We start from the raw sequence: 22,306 nt of genomic DNA, 5'->3' as shown, positions 1-22,306 counted from the left end.
CTCCTTGTCCACCCCCCCCCATGCTGTTTGTTCCTCAGCTCACAAGTTGGCCTCCCTCCCCGCGCAGGCTCCCGCCCGAGCTGCAGGCCCACCTCCCTTCTCTGCTGGAGAAGCTCCTCCATCGTCACTCCTCGCCTCTCCATCTCTTTCCTTCCGCCACACTGGCTCCTTCCCTTCAGCCCAAGTTTGTGCATCTCCACCCATAATTTAAACACACAGACTTTCCCCCAGTCCTATAACCCTCAAAGAACTACAGTACACAAAGCACCTAAAAAATAGCCAAGTACGATCCCCTCACACCTTTTTTTGTACCTATCCCCCTACAAACCCTTCAAATCATCCCTCTTTCTCTGAAGCCCCATCTGTCTCCCTATCACCTCGTCTAGATGCTCAAGAGTTGTGTTTTACTCCGCCCTCCCCTTTCTCACACACACCCCGATCTGGGCTAAATGCAGCTGCTTCTTTTGAATCATCCTTTGGGACCTTCCTCCCCACCTTTCTCAGAGGAGAGTTCGTGCTAGTCATCGTCCCTGCTCAGAAACCTCCAGCTGTCCTCCACTGCTCATAAGATCCAGTCGAATCTCCCCTGACAGCCGTGTCCGCACCACCTGCTCCATCGTCTCCTGCTCCCTTCAGTCCGGCCCCTGGGGCTGGGCTCTTGGGGCATCCTCAAGGACACACGCCCCTCCCTACAGTCCCGCTCCTCCTTGTGAAGCCCAGCAGCGCATAACAATCCTGCCTCCCAATCACGGAGCTCTGAGGGCCTGGCTGGTTTTTACACCTCTCCTCACTTGCAGGATGATGAACACCTGAGGACTTGTTTTAATGATCTTTTGTCACCAGGGACTGGCACGTGACATTGAGACATCTGAGTATTTGGTGAAGGAAGAAAGGCTGGTACCCTGGGCCGCACCGTCACTCCCACCAGCCAGTAGGGTAGGCGCCCAAACTTTGCCAACAATAATCGTCTTTCTAGGGTCTGTAAGGGCAATGCCAGTACCTAGAATCAGTGATGGTTCTCTCTCTTACAGTCATCACTCCCTCAACACCCAGGCTTGTGATAGCAAGTGGAAGGCAGAGGGGAAAGAATGAACAAATAAACCGCTTGGGCCAAATATCCACTGATCTCCACAGGGAGTCCGTCCAGGACTCTGTGCAAAACAGGCGGCTCTGACACCCCTCACATCACAGCAGAGACAGCACGAGAAAGCCGCCCTGGATCCCAACTGCTCTCCAACCCTGGCCCCCAGCACATCACGTAGTGTCTCTAATGCACACATTTATTACACACTTGAAACAAACACTGGACAGCATCTTGCTCTGTCTGGGAAGATAAGTCTGGCAGCCAGTGTCTTTTCAAGCTGCACATATGTTTCTAATCCAGTGACCATTTGAGTTGAGTTCATAAGAACCAAGTAGGGCTGCCTGTTGTTTCACGTGAGGAATGATGATGCTTTTGTTCCACAACCTGCCTCCAGGTCTCCGTCCTGACGCCTCCGCAATGGCCTTGTACAGCTGTGCACAGGCCAGGCCACGGCCTCGCCAAGGATGGAGCCAACAGCAGGTAGGAAAGGCCACTCCCACTCCGCTAAAGTTCTTAATCAAAGCCACTGTCACCTTTGCTAAGATGAAGACCTGCCTGAGGAAACTGCCAGCAACCTCATGGAGTTGTGTCACAGCGTAGGGTTGTGGGGACGTCAGAGTCTGTGTTGGCAGCATGGCTGAGTCTTCCACCACTCGGGCTAAACCCTCAAAGTCACCTGACAAGCAGGCAGAATTTGGCTGATCAGATGAAGTGATGGGTGTGGGGCCACATCCCTGACAGTGACAAGTCACTGTGCAAACGTCCAGGCCAATTCACTAGAAGCCCAGTGCGGGGAGTGGGTGGGGAGCTGCCTGGCATTGCGAGGGTATGTCTGCTGACCAAATGCGATTACAGGTCGGGGTGGTGGGACTGTTAAAGATGGCAATCAAGACTTCTGACTTTATATATATATATTTTTGATTGCATGGCTTGCAGGATGTTAAATTCCCCGACAAAGGATTGAACCTGGGCCCTTGGCAGTGAAAGCGTGGAATCCTAACCACTGGATTGCCAGGGAATTCCCAGGACTTCTGGCTTTAAAAGAAACCCACCCATATCCTGACATACAGCAGGCTAAGTGGAAGGATGGTCACACTGCTTGGCAAAGCTCTGTGCCTGGGAAGGGCCCACACCACCCTGATGAGAAATGCCAGGCTTAGAGGAGGTACTGAGGGACCAGGTTCCTGCACTGACCAGGCATGGGGGGCACGAGGCAGGGGCTTTGAGGAGACACTGGTCACCCTGCCGGAAGGTCAAGGGGGTAGAGGATGGGGAGGCATATAAAGGAGCCTCAGGGCTGGGGAGACGATGCACAGCAACTCCATGCGGCTTCCCTGACAGCAGGGCGGGGGAGACCATGGGTTCACAGGAACTGTCCTACTCTGAGCAAACAGCAGTGGAAATGCTGCTTTGCACTTTGGCTGGAACAAAGAAAACACTCAAGCTGGTCCCAGGGGCACTGTGTGGTTCCATCACAGCAGTGATAGATAAAGAAGATGTGGTATATATATATATATATATATATATATATACAATGAAATATTACTCAGCCATTAAAAAAAAAAAGAAATATGGGACTTCCCTGATGGTCCAGTGGCTAACACTCCACACTCCCAATGCATGGGGCCTGGGTTCCCTGGTCAGGGAACTAGATCCCACATGCCTCAACTAACACCCAGGACAGCCAAATAAATAAAAATAAATTTTAGAAAATGAAGTAAAGCATTTGCAGCAACATGGAAGGATCTAGAGACTATGACCTAGACTATGACCTATCTAGGGCCCGTGCTGACTGTCCCTCCAGAGCACGGAGCCCAGCCGAGAAAGGAGTCCCGCCCAGTGTGACCACGCAGAGGCCCCTGGAATCAGGCTCCACAGGACAAACAGGTTGGCGTTTCTGAAAAGCGCGACCTAGAGATCACTGACACACAGCTGCAGCCTCCTGTGTTGACATCGGCGGGGCAGCCCCCTTGGAACAGAGGTCACCGGTTATCACTGAACCCCAGAGAGGCCGACCCGACCCGAGAAGTCACTGGCGGTTTCTTCTTTGATAGAAATTCACAAGCTGATTCGAAGCTGTATATGGAAATGCAGAGGGTCTACCTGATTTTAAGACTCGCTGTAAAGCTGCTGCGGTCAGGACATGAGGAGGCACAGTGACCGCAATGGCAGAGCCCGTCAGCAGACATGCGGGTCCTCGCAGAGCTGGCGCGGGCACTGCGGCTCTGCACCCAGGGCTTTCCCAGCCTCTTCACCCTCCCACCCCTGCTTCTCCGCTTCTCTCTGGCCCAGCTGCCTCTGAGGGGGGTCTGCCTTTCACTTCCAGGACGGGAGCTGGGGGGTTCTTTGTTTTAATTACAAATTTAATTACAAATTCCTGGAACTGACCTCACCCCTGCCGAGCAGGAGTCTCCTGAGGGAGCCCAGAGCCCTTATTTCTGTCAAGCTCGCAGGGGACTCCGCGCGCAGCTGTGGGAGAGCCCGGTGCCAAGGACACAGCAGTTCTAGAGTAAAGGTTCAGACGGAGAAAAGCAGCCGCCACTTTCACCAACTGAAGAGCTTTACAGAAACCAGATGCTCACAGGGCAGAAGGGCAGGTATTGTCCAGAGGCTGTGTGGTCTGAGTCTGTGCGGTTTATGTAGCCTTTATGTATTTATGAAACTCGGACTGACTCCATCATGCTATCTGGGACCTACACTGGCCTCAGACTCAGCCAATTTCAAGTTGAAGGCCAAAACCGTCATAACGCTGGCATGAGGCCACTCTTCCCCCCACCAGGCTTTATGATTAAGTACTTATTTGAAAAACTTGTGTTTTTTCATTCTTACAGTCCAGCTTAGGCTAAGCAACTGGATCAAGATAGGGTTTTTAAATCTGTAGCACCCCCCAAACGAAACGTTATTAATATCATTCAAAAGTAAAAATAGAACTACCATATGATCCAGCACAGGGACTCAACGGACACGAATTTGAACAAATTCCAGGGGATAATGGAGGACAGAGGAGCCTGGTGGGCAAAGAGAACACGACTTAGCAACTGAACAGCAACAATAACGTGATCCAGCAATCCCACTCCTGGGCATATATTTGAAAAAAAACTATAAAAGGATCCATGCATCCCAGTGTTCACTGCAACACTGTTTACACGAGCCAAGACATGGAAGCCACCTACACGCCCATGGCTAGAGGAACTGATGAAGATGTGGCACATATACACAATGAAATATTACTCTGCCGTTAAAAAGAAAGAAATATGGGACTTCCCTGGTGGTCCAGTGGCTAAGACTCCACACTCCCAATGCACGGGGCCCGGGTTCAATCCCTGGGTCAGGGAACTAGATCCCACATGCCTCAACTAACACCCAGGGCAGCCAAATAAATATAAGTAAATTTTAGAAAAAGAATGAAGTAATGCCATTTGCAGCAACATGGAAGGATCTAGAGACTATGATACTAAGTGAAGTAAGCCAGACAGAGAAAGACAAATAGCATATGACATCACTTATATGTGGAACCCAATTTTGTAAAAAAATGAAACTGAACTTACTCACAAAACAGAATCAGACTTACAGATATTGAAAACAAACTTATGGTTACTAAAGGGGAAACGCAGGCATGAGGGATAAATCAGGACTTGGGATGAACACACTCACACTACTATATATAAGATAGATAACCTACAGGACCTCCTGTATGGCCTAGGGAACTCTACTCAATATTCCAGGATAACCTACATGAGAAAAGAATCTGAAACAGAATGAATGTATGCGGATGTATAACTGAATCACTTTGCTGTACACCTGAGACTAACGCAACATTGTAAATCAACTATACGCCAATAAAATTTAAAAAAAAATTTTTTAAGTACTTACAAGAAATTGCCTGAAGACACTTGCAGAGGAAAGGGGTGGCAGATTGGAAACAGGAAGTGTGGGCTGCTGTCACCGGGGTGTGTGGAAACAGTCCTGCGTGTCCAGCAGGCAGGCCCTTCCTGGACCCATGACGCGGGGGAGGGGGGCTTCCCTGACACGGAGACTGTCCCTCTGCCTGCCTCAGCTCTGTGGGAGCCCCAGGTTTCTCAACACCAGGAACTCGCCTACTATCCCAAGTGAGAGGGGAACAGCAGACTTGCTGGAGTCTGGCCGGAGCTCAGTATCTGATCAGATGGGTGATGGGGAGGCTGTGTGGGCTCAGAGGCTGTGGTGCAGGCCGTGTGGTCCCAGGGCCCCAGCAGGAAGCAGATTCTGCCTTTGAGCCACATTGTGGGGGAGGGCAGGGCCTGGAGATGCCCCTGCCCAATAACTACAGTAGCGCGGAGAGGGGGCAACTGCGGACAAGATGCAGCTAAAGGAACGGGACAGGGAGCTGGGGGTGGGGTGGGGGGTGGACGGGAACAGAGAACCAGACTACTACGGGAACTGAGGCCATATCTGCAGAAGAATAGAGGACTTCCCCATCCCCTTGTCGTTCAGAACCTAATTTATCTAACCATGAATCCTAAATGTTGGGCTTCCCTGGAGGTAAATGATCCACCTGCCAAGCAGGAGACTTGGGTTTGATCCCTGGCTCGGGAATATCCCCTGGAGAAGGAAATGGCAACCCACTCCAGTATTCTTGCCTGGAGAATTCCATGGACAGAAGAGCCTGGCGGGCTACAGTCCATGAGGTCACAAAGAGTCGGACACGACTGAGTGACTAAACAAGAACAACAAGAACCTAAATGCTAGGGAGGGGAGATTTCTCGGCTTTTTACACTTTACATTTCAGTCCCAGTTTAGACAAGAAAACAAGAAAAATAAGGAATGAACAAAATCCTCTGGATCCCTAGAACATTCAGCAGAACACCCAGGGTTCTCATCCCACGTCTGTAGTTGTGGGTGAGCCCACCTTCACTGCTCTGAGGCTGCAGGTCTGGGGGCTTGTAGGAAGAGGAGAGGATTTCAGCCAGGAGCAGAAGGGACATCCAGCAGAGGGGACAGAGGGTCACAGTCACACTGGTATTGAGAGATGACAAAGGGCCAATCACTGTTTAATACACTACTAGAACGTCTCTGTGGTTCAGTGGTTAAGACTCCCTGCTTCCACTGCAGGGGGCACGAGTTTGACTCCCGGTCAGGGAACGAAGATCCTGCATACCATGCAACACAGCCAAAAAAAACAGAAAAAAAATACTCCTTAGGGACAGGAGGGGCTTCCCAGGTGGCACTTCCCACGTGGTAAACATGCCTGCCAATGCAGGAGACATGAGTTTGATCCCTGGGTCAGGAAGATCCCCTGGAGGAGGGCATGGCAACCCACTCCAGTATTCTTGCCTGGAGAATCTGATGGACAGAAGAGCCTAGTGGGCTACAGTCCATGGGGTTGCAAAGAGTCGGACATGACTGAAATGACTTAGCATGCAAAGGAACAGTAATTATCATGCTAACTTCTTCAAGCATCACTATTACCATGATTCTCTCCAATTAATAGGTATAGAAAGTGAGGCATTAAGTAGATAATTTGTCCAAAGTCAAAAGGAATGTGTAGAGTAGCTGGGATTACAAACTTGGGAAATAATAATCACTTCCAGGCTCAAAATTCTCCAAGAGTTTCTCATGATACTTGAAATCCAAATCTGTTATCTCAGCCTACAAAATCCCACCTGATCTGACCCCTACCCCCGACCTCACTGCCTATGACCTTCCTCCTTGCTCATGGATCAAACTGGCGTCCTGAGTTCTGAAACAGGACAAACACATCCCTGCCTCAGGACGTTTGCACATGCTGTTCCCTCTGCCGGGAACAGGTCTCCACAAGGCTCGTTCCCTCATCTTATTCATGTCTCTGCGCAAACGTCATCTCCACTGAGCAACCTTCCCTGACTTCTCATCTAAAACACCAAGTCCCCTGTCCTCTGTCACCTCCTCTGCTCATCCTTCCCTGTACACAGATCGCCTGCTGAAATCAGACCTTTATTTGCTGGGCTGTGCATTCCCTGACTACCTCCCTTCCCCTAGATCCTGTAACGGCTAAAAGTCCAGTGCGAGGATATGACTCAGTCTTTGTTGAATGAATGACTATACGAATGAAGGGGGGTGGGGTGCACGGGGCCCAGGAAAGGGGCATGACACCTATGTCACAGAGTGGACGATGAGACAGTCACGAAAGTACAGTGGTCCTAGGGACTTCCCTGGTAGTCTAGCGGTTGACTCTGCACTTCCACTGCAGGGGACATGGGTTCAATCCCTGGTCGAGGAGCTAAGATCCCCATAAGCTGCAAGATGCAGCCAAAAAAATACACTAGTTCTTTACCTCTTAGAAGTTAGGTACCTCTCCAAGTCCTGGATGAAAGGCAGGGACCTTTTGTCCAAAAAAGTAACCAAACATTTGTATATAATCTCCAGAGTCTCTTTTAAGACCCAGGGAAGAAGTCTGCACTGATGTGAGGGATACAGAGAGACTGGGATTGATTTCAGCATTGGCTGAGGCCCCTTCTGGCTCCCCCTCCACCCTCCCCACCCGCTGCCAGCTGGTTAGTTCAGCTCCCTCTGGGTGCTTCCAAAGAAGAGAATGGGCTCCATGCACAGGGCAGCGGACAAGGTAGAAACAGCAGAGTCTGGGTCCCTGACCCAGCAATCTGGCCTCTGGTGACCTTGTCCTGCATCCTCAGCTCTGCACCTTGGCTCGTAGTGGGAGCAATGATGACAATCGTTAATATTCCTCCCCTGCCAACACACAAGCCACGTCATCCCTCAGGGTGACTTGTTTTAACAATGGGACGTGGCAGAAGGGACATGGTGCCAGCTCTGGGCCTCGCCTGGAAGGGGCTCCTGCTTTTGCCGTGTGAAGAGAGAGGATGGCCATGCGGAGGATCATGTGGCCAGTCTTTCTGCACCTTCCAGCCCAGCCCAGCCCAGCCCAGCCCAGTGGTCCCCTGACCACAGCTGAGTGAGTGACTTGAGCTGATGTCAAGTAGAGCGGAAGAGCTGCCAAGTCAGTTCCTGCCCTGCAGAACAACGGAAAGTGATGAAGCCTTGTTGTTTAAGCCACCAAGGTCTGGGGTCGGCTGTTACACAGCAGCAAACAGCAGGCCCATTCCACCCCTCAGCAGGTACACCTTCCCCTCTCGCTTTTCTGAACCCTTCCGGTAGTCATGTACGGATGTGCGAGTTGGACCATAAGGAAGGCTGAGCACCCAAGAATTGATGCTTTCAAACTGTGCAGGAGAAGACTCTTGAGAGTCCCTTGGACTGCAAGGAGATCAAACCAGTCAGTCCTAAAGGAAATGAAATGTTCATTGGAAGGACTGAAGCTGAAGCTCCAATGCTTTGGCCACCTGATGTAAAGAGCCAACTCGTTGGAAAAGACCCTGATGCTGGGAAGGATTGAGGGCAGAAGGAGAGGGGGGCAACAGAGGATGAGATGGTTGGATGGCATCATCAAGTCAACACACGTGAGTTTGAACAAACTCCAGGAGATGGTGAAGGACAGGGAAGCCTGGCGTGCCGCAGTCCATGAGGTTGCATAGAGTCGGACACGACTGAGGGACTGAACAACCCACCATTCGGTACAAGCTCCGGTATTGCCTCCTTTCAGAAGTCTCTCCCATCACTCCATCTCACCCTTCACCCCACTGGTCTATGAACTCGCAACCTACTCGACCTTGATGAGAAGGCAGCATCAACTCAGAGAAGCCCTCCCTGACTTCCACGGTGGCCGTGACCATCTCCGCCTGCTTGTTTCCCCTCAGACCGTCATTGTCCCATACACTGTCATCCCAGTACTCCACCCACATAAGCTCATTACTCCCCACACAAGATGGGCTCAGTAAGAGCCAGTGAACTGAGAGGATGAACCCTGACACACCATCTCATTCATCCTCTCTGCAGACCTGTGTGTGTCTGAAAATGCCTGGAGGCTCAGGGCCGTGCTGCCCATCTCCTCGCCCCTCACACAGCCCTGCGCTTAGTGGTTGTTTAGTCACTAAGTCGTGTCCGACTCTTTATGACCCCAGGGACTGCTGCACGCCAGGCTCCCCTGTCCTTCACTATCTCCCGGAGTTGGCTCAAACTCATGTCCACCGAGTCACTGCTGCACACAGTAAGCGCTCAATAAATGTGCTGCTGACTCTTCACTGGGCACTGTGGCCTGAGCTCTAGACTCACCCAGTGACCCCTGACACTCAGGTTCTCCCAGACCTGGATGCGCTACAAGAATGGACAGCCTCTGCCTGCTTATCGTTGGCTCTTCTCAATCAATGGAATTCCCGAAAGTCCACGCATTCTACACTCAAAACGATGGATTCGTTCCAAAAGGAGCATCTTGTGGGAGCCGCCTTCTCTTTACAGGCATTCGCCCCCAACCCCTCTTTCCACAGCAAGGCATGAAGGAGTTAACACAGCTTCCCACGCTGCCCGGGAGCTGCAAATCAACTGGAACTATCTGGTTCGATCTGTTGTTACAAAGCACAGTCCAGACAGAACTGTCACCAGGAGGGACAATCATCCTATGCACACACACAGGGTCCCCTGACCTTTCCCCAGCATTCCAGAGATCAGGGAGCTATGTGGGCCTGGGGGGAGAAGAGGGGGGTTATAAATAGCCGGACTGGCCTGGGTAATTCCTTATCTACAAACTCCTTATCTCTAGGAAGGTTCAAAGCGTCTCCCACTGACCACTTCAGATCTTCCTGCTTCCCTGGGATCAGGCCCTGGCTCTCCTCTCCTCAGGCTATAAGTCTCAGCTGGGTTGTTGTTGCTGTTATGCAGTTGCTAAGCTGTGTCCGGCTCTTTGCAACCCCATGGACTATAGCCCATGAGGCTCTTCTGTCCTCCACTATCTCCTGGAGTTTGCTCACATTCATGTCCATTGAGTTGGTGATGCTATCCAACTATCTCATCCTCTGCTGCCCCCTTCTCCTTTTGCCTTCAATCTTTCCTAGCATCAGGGCCTTTTCCAATAGGACCCAATCCTAAAATCCCATAGGCTCACACCAGGCCAGGAACTGGCATCAACACATGAGGGCTTTTGTCACCTGGAGCTGAGCAAGGTGAAAAGGCAACATAGGCCAGCAAGGAAGACATAAGGAAAGAAAACAGGATTGGTCAGGAGGTGGAGTCCTTCCGGGCACATGGCTGGCCCTCCCCAAGTCCTCGTGGACCCATAAGTCTGTGTTCGTCTCTGGGAGACACAGAGGAGATGTGGGCCGGCCTGGAGGACGGCACCCAGGGTCCCTACCCCGCCTCCACCGCTTCTCAGCTGTGCGACTTTAGAAAACGTCCCTGCGGGGAGCAGCCCGTGAGCCACGACTACTGGGCCTGTGCTCTGGAGCCTGGGAGCTGCAACAAGAAAAGCCACTGCAGTGAGAAAGCCTGCACACTGCAACTAGAAAGTAGCCCCTGCTGTCCGCAACTAGAGAAAGTCTGCCTAGCAATGAGGACCGAACGCAGCCGAAAATAAATAAAATTTTAAAAAGAAAGAAAACTCTGCTCAGCACTGAAGTTGCCAAATCCAGGTACCAGGAAGGCTCTGACTTTCAGGGATGACATGCTGAGCCCCCAGGCAACAACGAAGTTAACTTGAATATGTCACTCAGTACTATTAAGGAACCATTCATTCAGTCAGTCCATTCATTCATTCCACAAACATTTGTCGAGAGTGAAATGTATAGTGGTAAAGAATCTGCCTGCGATGCAGGAGCCACAGGAGACTTAGGTTTGATCCCTGGGGTCAGGAAGATCCTCTGGAAAAGGAGATAACAACCCACTCCAGTATTCTTGCCTGGAGAATCCCATGGACAGAGAAGCCTGGCCCACTACAGTCACAGGGTCACAAAGAGGCAGACATGACTGAAGGGACTTAGCACGGACGCACATACATAATGTGTAGCGTGCATCGCCCTAAGCGCAGCCGATGAGCATCCTTGTTCTGGGCACTGTGGGGCTTTGAACAGTTACTGCCCCTAAAGTACTCTGTCCACGGTCCTCTGTCTGTCTTTGGAAAGGAACACAATGTGTTCTACTTCCCATTATCAAGGCCCCAGGTTTTAGGGAACAAGAGATTGCACAAAGATGAATAATGATGAAGATTATAATGACACCAGCAAACAAAAAGTGATGCTTGCAGAGAGGTGAATGGGTTTGCATACAGGAGACTCCCTGAGTAGAAGAAGACAGGACAATATACCCATTGCCCCAAGCTGTTAGGCCACAAATCTGACCCCAAATTTAAGCTCCCCAACATGATAGTATAGATCAGCCTTCTGACACCTACCTGAGGTGAAGGACCAGTTTTCCTTCTGTATTTTCAACCTGTTGTGGGCTGATAATTGACAAGATGCACAAATCGTGTGCTTGAATGCTACAGTGATGTCAAGTTATTCTAAAAGTTTCTAAATGCTTGCTCTCACTGTTGGTCTTTGTCTCACTGGTAGCCAGCACCAAATGATTCACGCACTTTCCCCCACCCCATCTACGAAGCATACTTTGGGCTAGCAGTGACGTGGCTCATGCCACAAGCCATCCAAAATCTAGCAGAACGCATGTTACAAACACACAAAATGGGAAGGTAAAGGTACACTTACTTGCCGATGGCTGAAACCGGATCAGGTCTTGCAGGTCAGTAGAAATTTGGAAGACGTGGCTGTAGAACTGCTGGACGGAATTCTTCAGGCCGGAGATCTCTCTGGAATGTGTCCGGAGTGTCCCATTCATCTGCCGGACACAGCTCCAGAGGCTGGTCACATGCTTGTTGAGCCCTTCCTTGATCTTCTGAAGGCTTCCAGAGATGGAGTCCAGCTTGCTACAGGTCTTCTCCACATGAGACACCCTGTCCTCCACCACGGAGACCTCCCTCTGGACCCCGTCCGTCTTCTCCTTACAAGTGTCCAGCTCGCTGAGGATGAGGTCCTGCAGCCGCTGCCACCTACCCTCTAGCTGGTCACAGCAATGCGCTGGGGGGGCCTGGGGGGATGGCAGGGGCGCCTCCGTCCTCCCCGGCTCACCCTCCTTGGACCACCCACCCCCTGCAGCCTTTTTCCCTCCTCTACCACCACTCAGCTCACTCTGTAGATGTCTCAAGTGGTCATCTGTGTGGTTGAGCCGAGAATAAAGAAAACTGAAGTCCTGCTGAAGTCGCTGGATGCTGCGTTCCATATCCTGAAACTTTCCCTGCATTGTGTCGTTTAGAGATCTCAAAAGGCTCACCGTCTCACCCTCATTTCGCAAAGTGTCTTCCATCCTGTGAGGCTCTCCTCGGAGGTTCTGCAGGCACATGTCCTCCACCACCCGTACTTGGTCCTTCAGGCGCCTTAACTCCATCATGACCTGCGGGTGCCCAGCCCCCGACACAGTGGGTGTGGCTGCCGCTGGGGGAGCAGGTTCCATCTCTGAGTGGTTCACCATCTCCAGGAGAGTGCTCCCCAGCCGCTCCTCCAGGGACTGGATTTTCTGATCAAGCAGCTGCCTCAGGCCGTCCACCTCCCCACTAATGGTCCCCCGGAGGGTTTCTTCAATGTAAAAGCAGTGCTCCTCTGCATTCCTCTCCGTCACGTTGATCCTTGCATCCAGTTCATGCCATCTGGCATCGAAGTCCACGTCCGGCTCTGGAACCTCGAGACGGTCAAACTCATTGTCCAGTCGTGCGTTCAGCATTCTTGTCGCTTCAGCGACTCTTTCGATTTTCTGGTCTAACATCTTGATCTGTGGCCCCAACTCACCAGGCTTGGTACCATCACAGCAGTTTGCACGGGCTGGAGGGTCTTGGACCCGGGCTTGGAGGTCACTGATTTCTTTTCTCAGCTTGGCCTCCTTCTCCCCTATCAGCTCGATCACTCCCAGGTAGCTGCTCCCATAGTCATCACAGTGCTGCTGGAAACCAATCAACTTGTACTCGCACGAGTTCTTCAGATCAGCCAGCTTCCGGTCCATCCCTTCCATGAGCTCCTCCCTCAGGGCATCGATCTTACTGTCCACGTAGGCTTGGAAGAGCTCGCTGGTCGTCATGGTGACCGTTGGGCCCTGGGCGGCCTCCTGGAGCTGTCTGAGCTGCCCTTCGTAGCCCTTCACTTTCCCGTCCAGCTCCTCCAGCTTGTCACTCTTGGTCTTCAGGGCATCCTTGACTTCAGCCAGTTCAGACTTGATGTCCTTCATGCCTGACTCCTTATTGTTGAGGACGCCGGGGGGCTGAACCGTTTCTGGTTCTCCACCCATGGCGCTGTCGGGTGTTGGCCGGGAGTGCAGGTTGCTGAGCCATGAGGCCAGCATCTTGCTGGCATCGTCCTGGATGGCATGTTTGAGGTTTTCGCTCACTCCGGCAACAGAAGACTGAAGGTCCAGAACCGTTCTGGTGAGCCGGAGAACCTTCTCCTCCAGCACCTGAATTTTCTTTTCCTGCAGTTCCTGGGGCCCCTGTTTTGGATCTCTTGTCTGACTTGGGTCTGCTGCAGGAGTGGGTGACAGAGTCTTCTTAGGCTCTGAGACTCGGCTTGGTTCATTGTCTGTTACAATGAAAAAAAGAGTTGGACACGACTTAACATTTCCTACTTTTACCCGGTTTCTGCAAAGACAATTGACAGTGTACTCCTGGGATACACTCAAACCTCCCCCTATGACTTCCCTCTCACCACACACAGGCAATTACTCTGCTGGAGCAGAAAAGATGATGGGCGTTAAGTCAAACAGACCTCCAGGGCATTCTGGCTCTTCTGTCTACAGTCCACCCTTGAGCAAGTTAATTCACTTCTGTGAACTATAATCCCCTCATCTATGAAGCAGAGTGACCATCTTCTCTCCTCTGGTTGTCAAGAGAATATTCACATGACACATGACAGATATACATGGTCTCTTTCACCCTGAAGGGAAATACTCTTTACTTATATTATCATCGGAACATATCATTCCCACATTCGTAACTGCAGCCACACCCCGACAGCTGACTGCATTCTGTAACCACAAGAAGCCACTTGGGATCCACCCGTTAGTTGTTGGGTGGTATGATACCATGGCTTCCCCAGTGGCTCAGCGGTAAAGAATCTGCCTATAATGCAGGAGCCACAAGAGATGCAGGTTCAATCCCTGGATCAGGAAGATCCCCTGGAGAAGGGAATGGCAACCCACTCCAGTATTCCTGCCTGGAGAATCCCCAAGGACAGAGGAACCTGGCAGGCTACAGTCCATGGGGTCACAGAGAGTTGGACACGACTGAGCGACTAATACACTGGGAATTAAGACCCCACAAGTCGTGTGGCACAGCCAAAAAATAAAATGTAAAAATTAATATAATAAAGGAATTAAAGAATTAGCATCAACAAGCCTGCAGACAATACTGAGACCTAGCAAGTAAAGTAGGAAGTCACACACAACACAGATTATGACATAAAATGCACCAATGTACACCAATAAACAGTGCAAGTAAATTTAGAACGTGGTAGATATTTGAGCTTAATGGTCATTGTTTTTGTGTCCTCTAACTTTTGCAGATGATCATAACAACAGTTATTATTCATTAAAAGCAACTTAGTGGTAAAACCAAGACTTGGGTTTAAATGTCCCAACTCCCAAGCAGAAAACTAGAAAGAACACCTTGTTTTCCATACTGAAAAAATTCTATCTCAGGACACTAGACATAAAAGTTAGTAAGTCACGTACAAATGAAATGCTGTTCTGAGCAAAGGAAATTTTTTTTAAAGGGCAGGAGAAGCGGGGAGGATCAGAATGTAAGCAGATGTTTTTCCTTTGTAAACTATTGGTGACTAAAAAAACTGCTACAAATTTTTGGAAGAATAATTTGGAGAATGTATCAAAATACTCAAAGTCCTTTGGACTCTGCAATTATACTTCTAGAAATTTATTCTAGTAAATAATAAGGATTAATCCAAAAATTTAACAGAAAAAGTACTTATTCAAATACTATCTATATAATAATGAAAAACTGAAAACAGCCTAAGGGACCAACAGTACAAAATTGTATCCAAACAATCATACTCTATGCAGTCAAGAGATGACACTATAGAATATCTAATGACGTGGATGTTTTTTCATCAATTAAAAATTAAAATCAGTTAAACATTTAAAAATAAGTTCCCTGAACAGTGTGTTCATTATAGTGATGGTGTATTGAGGATAAGCACTTCCTTTCATTCTGAAATCCCATTAAGTGGCAAAAACAACAAAAACAAAAAAGAAACCCCAACCAAGTCACACATAAAAAATTGGGAATCAGAATGTTTTTCACAGTGCATTGGAAACTAGAAGAAAAAGAATTTTTTACTTGAAGTATAATTGATTTACAATGTTGTGTTAGTTTCAGGTATTCTCTTCTTTAAGTGCTCAGACCTGTCCAACTCTTTTTCAACCACATAGACTGTAGCCCACCAGGCTCCTCTGTCCATGGGATTCTCCAGGCAAGAATACTGGAGTGGGTTGCCATTTCCTCCTCCAGGAGATTTTCCTGACCCAGGGATCGAGCCCTCATCTCCTGCATTGGCAGGTGGATTCTTTACCACTGAGCCACCTGGGAAGCCCAGTTTTAGGTATACAGAAGTGATTCATAAATATATATATATAATCTTTTATATATATTCTTTTGTCCTATATATTCTTTTTTCCCATATAGATTATTTACAAGATACTGAGTATTACAAGTATTGAGTTCCATGTGCTATACAGTAGGTCCTTGTTTACCTATTTTATACATAGTAGTGTATATCTGCCAATCTCAAATTCCTAATTTATCCCTCCCCCCAGCTTCTCCCTTCGGTAACCATAAGTTTGTTTTCTATGTCTGTAAGTCTGTTCCTGTTTTGCAAATAAGCTCATTTGTGTCACTTTCTTTAGATTCCACATAAAGTGGTATCACATGAAATTTGTCTTTCTCTGTCTGATTTACTTCACTTAGTATGATCATCTCTAGGTCCATCCTTATTACTACAAGTGGCCGCATTTCATTCTTTCTGTGGCTGAGTAATATTTCATTGTATATACGGACCATGTCTTCCTTATCATTCATCTGTCTATGGACATTTAGGTTGCTTCCATGTCTTGGTTATTGTAAGCAGTAATGCAATGAACATTAGGGTGCATGCATCTCTTTGAATTATGATTTTCTCTGGATATATGCCCAGGAGTGGGATCACTGGATCATACAATAACACTTTAGTTTTTCAAGGAACCTCCATACTGTTCTCCATAGTGGCTGTACTAATGTACATTCTGACCAACAGTGTAAGAGGGTTCCTTTTTGAAAACTAGAAGAAAATCAAGCAATGCTTTTAAAATTCTAAAGGAAAATTATTCCCAACCTAGAATTCTGACGCTGGAGTAAATATACTTTTAGATTATCATGTCAAAAAGTTTACCTCCCACGCAATCTTCTCATGAAACTACTGAATGATGTGCTTTACCAAAACAAGGGAATAAATTAAGAAAGACCAAGCAGGGGGGACAGGAAGCAGGGAATGGACAGGAGAGAAGTCAGTGGAGATCACAGGCTGGCAGTGGTGACAAGGACAAGCAGGTGACAACTCCAGGTGGGGAGGTGAGAAAGCTCTAGGAGAGATTTCAAGAAGATGAAACTGATGTATTTGAACATACTGAGTGGACATGTAGATAACCAGCAGAGAGTCTGGGTTGAAACAGGGATTAAAAATATAGAAAACCAAGCAAAGAAAAACATAATTATTAACACTAGAGAAATCAAAAAACTGTGTAGAAAAGCTAACATATTCATAGCACACTACAGGGCTTAGCTGTAAACACTATGTAACTACTACGATGGAACCAATAAATACTGAACAGATGAAAACACAATATAACTGAATGGAAAGGATGGGGGTGTGGAAGCCTCATGTTAGATGAAAGGGACTTAATTCCTCACCTTCCATAATGAGAAGTAAAGGATGTGGAGGTAAATTCCAAAAGACCATCTAAAGAGTTTAAAGAAATGCTCACATCAGCAGCACATATACTAAAACTGGGAGGATACAGAGAAGATTAGCATGGTCCCTGCACAAGGATGGCACGTGTGTGAAGCATTCCATGTTTTTAAGCCACCTAAGAGTGGTGGTACTAGCGGTAAAGAACCCACTTGCTGATGCAGGAGACTTAAGAGACACAAGTTTGATCCTTGGATCGGGAGGATCCCCTGGAGGAGGGCATGGCAATCCACTCCCGTATTCTTGCCTGGAGAATCCCATGGACAGAGGAGCCTGGTGGGCTACAGTCCATGGGGTGGCAAAGAGTCAGACAGGACTGAGCAACTGAGCACACATACACACACATCCATCAACAGATAAATGGATAAAGAAGATGTGGTGTGTACACACATACAATGGAATAGTGCTCAGTTATAACAATGCCATTTGCAACAATATAGACAGATCTGGAGGGTACTATGCTTACAGAAATAAAAATCAGACTAGAGAAAGACAAATACCCTACGTTATCAGTTATGTGCGGAAGCTAAAAAATAAAACAAATGGATGTATATATAAAAACACGAACTCACAGATACAGAGAAAAAACTGGTGGTTACCAGTGGGGAGAGGGAAAAGGGGAGGGACGAGACTGGGGCAGAAGATTAAGAGATACACACTACTATGTATTAAATAAATAAGCCACAAGGACATATTATACAGCACAGGGAAATATAGCTATTATTTTGCAATAACTTTAAATGAAGTATAATCCATGAAAATACTGAGCCACTTTGTTGCACACCTATAATTAATATTGTAAATCAACTATACTTCAGTTTCAAAAAAATTGTAAGAGTTTAAAGCAATTACTCCTGAGAAGAAGGGAAACGGGGGGACAAAGGGAATCACCGCTTTTCCTAATAGTCCTTACATTATAAAGCGATTCAACTCATTAAACTATACGGATGCTTAAACTTTTACAAGATAAAAGCTAAAACTAAACAAAACAGAAATCATCTGTCTACTATGATCCAACATGCCCCCTCAGAGTCCCCATCAGAGCATCGATTGGGCTCTGTGGTAATTACTTATATAGTCTCTGCCTCGACTTTTTCTCCAAAACACCTCAGTATAGAGACTGCAGATCTAGCAGCTCAATAAATATTTGTGAGATGAATGAATTTTTCTTTAACGAAAATGTATATGCAGATACAGAAAAGAGAGCAGTGTTTTACAGTAAAATGTTAACAGTATTTCTCATTTGGTGGTAAGATTAGGTGTACTTTTTTTCCCCGCCCCTCCCCCTTCTTGGCCTGGCCGTGCAGCATGTAGGATCTTAGTTCCTCAACCAGGGATGGAACCCAGGCACCCTGCTACAGGAACATGGAGTCTTAACCACTGGACCACCGGGAAAGTCCGAGATGATATGTACTTAAACATTTTTGCTATATGTTTCAAGTGAAAGTAAAAGTCGCTCAGTTGTGTCCGACTCTTTGCGACCCCATGGACTACACAGTCCATGAAATTCTCCAGGCCAGAATACTGGAGTGGGTAGCCTTTCCCTTCTCCAGGGGATCTTCCCAACCCAGGGATCAAACCCAGGTCTCCCGCATTGCAGGCAGATTCTTCACCAGCTGAGCCACAAGGGAAACCTCATGTTACAAACATTCTTTAATTGATATGCATTACTTTTGTAATAAGAAAGTTATTTTAAAATCTGTTTTTCAAGTCGGTGGCGGCAGACTTGCAGCAGAGGCAGAGATGCAGATTTTTGTGACGATCCTGAAGGGCAAGACCATCACCCCTGAGGTCAAGCCCAGTAACACCACTGAGAATGTCAAAGTCAAAATCCAAGATCAGGAAGGCATCCCGCCTGACGAGCAGCATCTAGTTTTTGCCAGCAAACAGCTGGAGGATGGTTGTGCTCTGTCAAACCACAAAATCCAGAAAGAGTTCACCCTGCATTTGGTGCTTCGTCTGTGAAGCAGCATCGTTGAGCCTTCCCTCTGCCAGCTCGCTCAGAAATACAACTGAGACAAGATATCGGCTGCGTTACGATCACCTATAGCCCCGGCGGTCAACTGCTGCAAGAAGCGTGGCCACACCAACAACCTGTGCCCCAGGAAGAATGTCAAATAAGGCCCCTCTGCTGGCTTCTTTGCCCACAGGGCAGCCTCCTGCCTGTGGCCCTGGGGCCTCAGTAAAGTTTCCCTTTCGTTGACTAAAGCAGTAAAAAAATAATAATAATAAATAAAATCTGTTTTACAGAGAATATTGAGAAACACCACTAGTTTCAAAATTGAAAACACCTCATCAGAAAATATAATCATTCAAATATGACTTAAACATCTAACTCATAAGAAAATCTAAGTTTTCTCACTGGACTTTAAAAAAGATAAAGTGATGTAGAATAAAATGTCAAAACATTTTTGTCCATAAAAGTCAGCTTCTTGGGGACTTCCCTGGTGGTCCAGTGGTTAAGACCCCACACTTCCAATGAAGGGAGAAAGGGTTTGATCCCTGGTTGGGGAACTAAAATCCCAGAAGCTGCACAGTGTGGCCAAAAATTTTTTAAAAATCAGTCTCTTAAGTGTTAGTTGCTCAGTCATGTCTGATTCTTTGCAAACCCATGCACTGTAGCCCGCCAAGCTCCTCTGTCCAGGGATTCTCCAGGTAAGAATACTCGAATGGGTTGCCATTCCCTCCAAGGGATATTCCTGACCCAGGGATCGAACCCTGGCTCCTGCACTGCCAGCAGATTCTTTACCGTCTGTTAATGTTATACTTAAAAGCCAAGGTGGGACTTCCCTGGTGATCCAGTGGCTAAGCCTCTGTGCTTCCAACTCAAGGGGCCCAGGTTCAATCCCTGGTCAGGAATATTAAAAGATTCCACATCTTCCAATTAAGACCCAGCATGGAGAAGGCAATGGCACCCCACTCCAGCACTCTTGCCTGGAAAATCTCATGGATGGAGGAGCCTGGTAGGCTGCAGTCCATGGGGTTGCTAAGAGTCAGACACGACTGAGCGACTTCGCTTTCACTTTTCACTTTCATGCATTGGAGAAGGAAATGGCAACCCACTCCCGTGTTCTTGCCTGGAGAATCCCAGGGATGGGGAGCCTGGTGGGCTGCCGTCTACGGGGTCGCACAGAGTCGGACACGACTGAAGCGACTGAGCAGCAGCAGCAGCATGGCCCCATAAGTAAATAAGTAAATGAATATTAAAAAAAAAATGAAAATTATCATTGCTTTCTAAACTATTCATTGAGTTTGTGCTACTTCACTTTAAAAAAAAAAATAATCAGAAGCAAATTAAGAACAACCTCATTGGATATTTCTAACTCTGGGCTTAGCTTTGCAAATATGCTCGCTGTGCTTGGTCGCTTCAGTCGTGTCTGACTCTTGCAACCCCATGGACTGTAACCCACCAAGCTCCTCTGTCCATGGGGTTCTCCAGGCAAGAATACCAGAGTGGGTTGCCATGACCTCCTCCAGGGGATCTTCCCAGCCCAGGGACTGAACTTGTATTTCCTGTGTCTCCTGCAGTGCAGGCAGATTCTTTTACTGCTAAATGTCTCACCCTAAACAGAATGAAAATGATTCTATTTCCCTATCTCAAAAAAAACAACAAAACCAATTTTAGTGTCTCCAAATTCAGGCTTAAGGGAGCTAGTACATGAAAACTAAAGTAAAAACAAACCAGGCGTCATTACATCATTACATGAGAATCTCTTCTGTCTCTGCCTCAGGCCACACAAAGTTGAAAACCATCCTCATCTCCTCTAAGGTCTTGGTTTTCACAACCAGCTGGCCCTAACAAAGCAATTTATTTTACAAAAGTTTGTCTTCTAATCGCTACTGTTTCCGTACATCAATGTGTGTGCCACGTGCCTCCTGCAGGCAAACGGGTGTGTTCCTGGAAGCTCTGGGAAAGCCCCGCATGTAACTCACGAAGCCTGGAGTTGGAAGGAGCGGCGGTGAGCAGAGCAGAGCGCAGGAGAGCAGTGAGTTACCTGTGGGTTTCTTCATGCTGCTGCGGGGCCGAGTGGCCGTGGGGCGGGGCATCCTCCCAGGGTCTCTGGGACCTTCTTGACAGTTTCCCCCCCTGAAGCCAGGGCAGCACCTCCATTCCAACTGCGTCACCGTCTTGTACCTGGTGACATACCTGGGTCTGACGTTCACGCGATACCTGCCAAAGAGCAAGGTGGCATCTCTTGTTACTGGCTGCTCCGGCAGGCACCCCGGCCCTCCTGGCTGCACCCAAGTGAAGAGGCCCCGGGTCACTGCTCTCTGCAGGCTGACGCCGAGGGGTCACCGGTCTCCTCCAGTCCAGCCCTGCCCCCCACCTCCTTCCTCCATCTCTTGGATCCACTTGCCCCCAGCTCCCCTCCCTCGAAAGGCTGGAGAAACAGACAACTCAGAAAACTTTGGCCTATGACTCTCATTGAGAGTACGGAGAGTGTTAGTCGCTCAGTTGGGTCTGACTCTTTTCGACCCTATAGAGTGTAGCCTCCCAGGCTCCTCTGTCCATGGGTTTCTCCAGCAAGAATACTGGAATGGGTTACCATGCCCTTCTCCGGGAGATCTTCCTGACCGTGGGATCGAACTGGGGTCTCCTACATTGCAGGCAGATTCTTTACCATCTGAGCCACCAGGGAAGAAGACGTGACTCTCACTGGATGTGGACACTTCAAAAACTGGGCTTTCACTTCACTGACGAACTTCTATTTGACAATTTGCTGCTTGGTGGAGATTCTCCCAGGCCAAGTCAAGCCCATTTGGTTTGTGTTTTACACAAACATGCTTGGCACCCTTGCCTCCCACCCTCTGTGTATTTATCTCGGCACCTTCTTTCCTGACACCTGGCAAAGGGAGCAGTGAGCCTCTGCAGACCCACCTCATACTATTTGTGTTGAGATCTTGGTGGCTCAGATGTTGAAGAATCCACCTGCAATGCAGGAGACCCAGGTTCAATCCCTGGGTTGGGAACATCCCCTGGAGAAGAAAGTGGCAACCTACTCCTATATTCTTGTCTGGAAAATCCCCAGGACAGAGGAGCCTGGCAGGCTACAGTGTGGGACACGACTGAGCGACTAACACTAACCAACTAATACACACTCATGCATCACGCAGAGACCCTGGCAACTAGCTGGAAAGTCCGTCAGACCCAGGGCTGGACCACAGCCCAGAGCAGAGAGCTGATCCAGGACCCCTGGGCGCCCAGGGGACCAAGCCGGAGTTCACCCCCAGGGGCCCTGCTCACAGCACAGAGGCGAGCGGCTCCTCGTCCACCTCGGCTTCTCCTGCCGACAGCAACCCCAGCTTTCTT

At 48.5% G+C, this 22,306-nt stretch overlaps 1 protein-coding gene, 1 non-coding gene and 1 pseudogene across 8 annotated transcripts in view; 2 read left to right on the top strand and 1 right to left on the bottom strand.

Annotated features, from left to right (window-relative positions):
• EMILIN2 (elastin microfibril interfacer 2) overlaps positions 1 to 22,306 on the bottom strand; it is a 75,132-nt gene that overhangs the window by 7,021 nt on the left and 45,805 nt on the right. For all 7 annotated transcript variants that reach the window (XM_081561901.1, XM_081561900.1, XM_081561899.1 and 4 more), the window contains 2 exons: positions 20,991 to 21,166; positions 11,647 to 13,560 (listed from right to left, as the gene is read on the bottom strand). In XM_081561901.1, the coding sequence (XP_081418027.1) occupies positions 11,647 to 13,560; positions 20,991 to 21,042 (1,966 nt within the window). In that variant the 5' untranslated portion in view covers positions 21,043 to 21,166. The remainder of the gene's footprint in view (positions 1 to 11,646; positions 13,561 to 20,990; positions 21,167 to 22,306) is intronic.
• LOC145535005 (U6 spliceosomal RNA) lies at positions 17,004 to 17,106 on the top strand. Its single transcript, XR_014075172.1, has one exon. It is a non-coding gene; the product is annotated as a U6 spliceosomal RNA (small nuclear RNA).
• LOC145534194 (ubiquitin-ribosomal protein eL40 fusion protein pseudogene) lies at positions 18,718 to 19,116 on the top strand (annotated as a pseudogene).

The sequence above is a fragment of the Giraffa tippelskirchi genome, chromosome 14 (assembly GCF_054371585.1).
Source record: "Giraffa tippelskirchi isolate mGirTip1 chromosome 14, T2T-mGirTip1v1.2.pri, whole genome shotgun sequence".
NCBI lineage: Eukaryota > Metazoa > Chordata > Mammalia > Artiodactyla > Giraffidae > Giraffa > Giraffa tippelskirchi.
The sequence above is the reverse complement of the archived record's forward strand: the minus strand, read 5'-3'. Positions and strand labels throughout refer to the sequence as shown.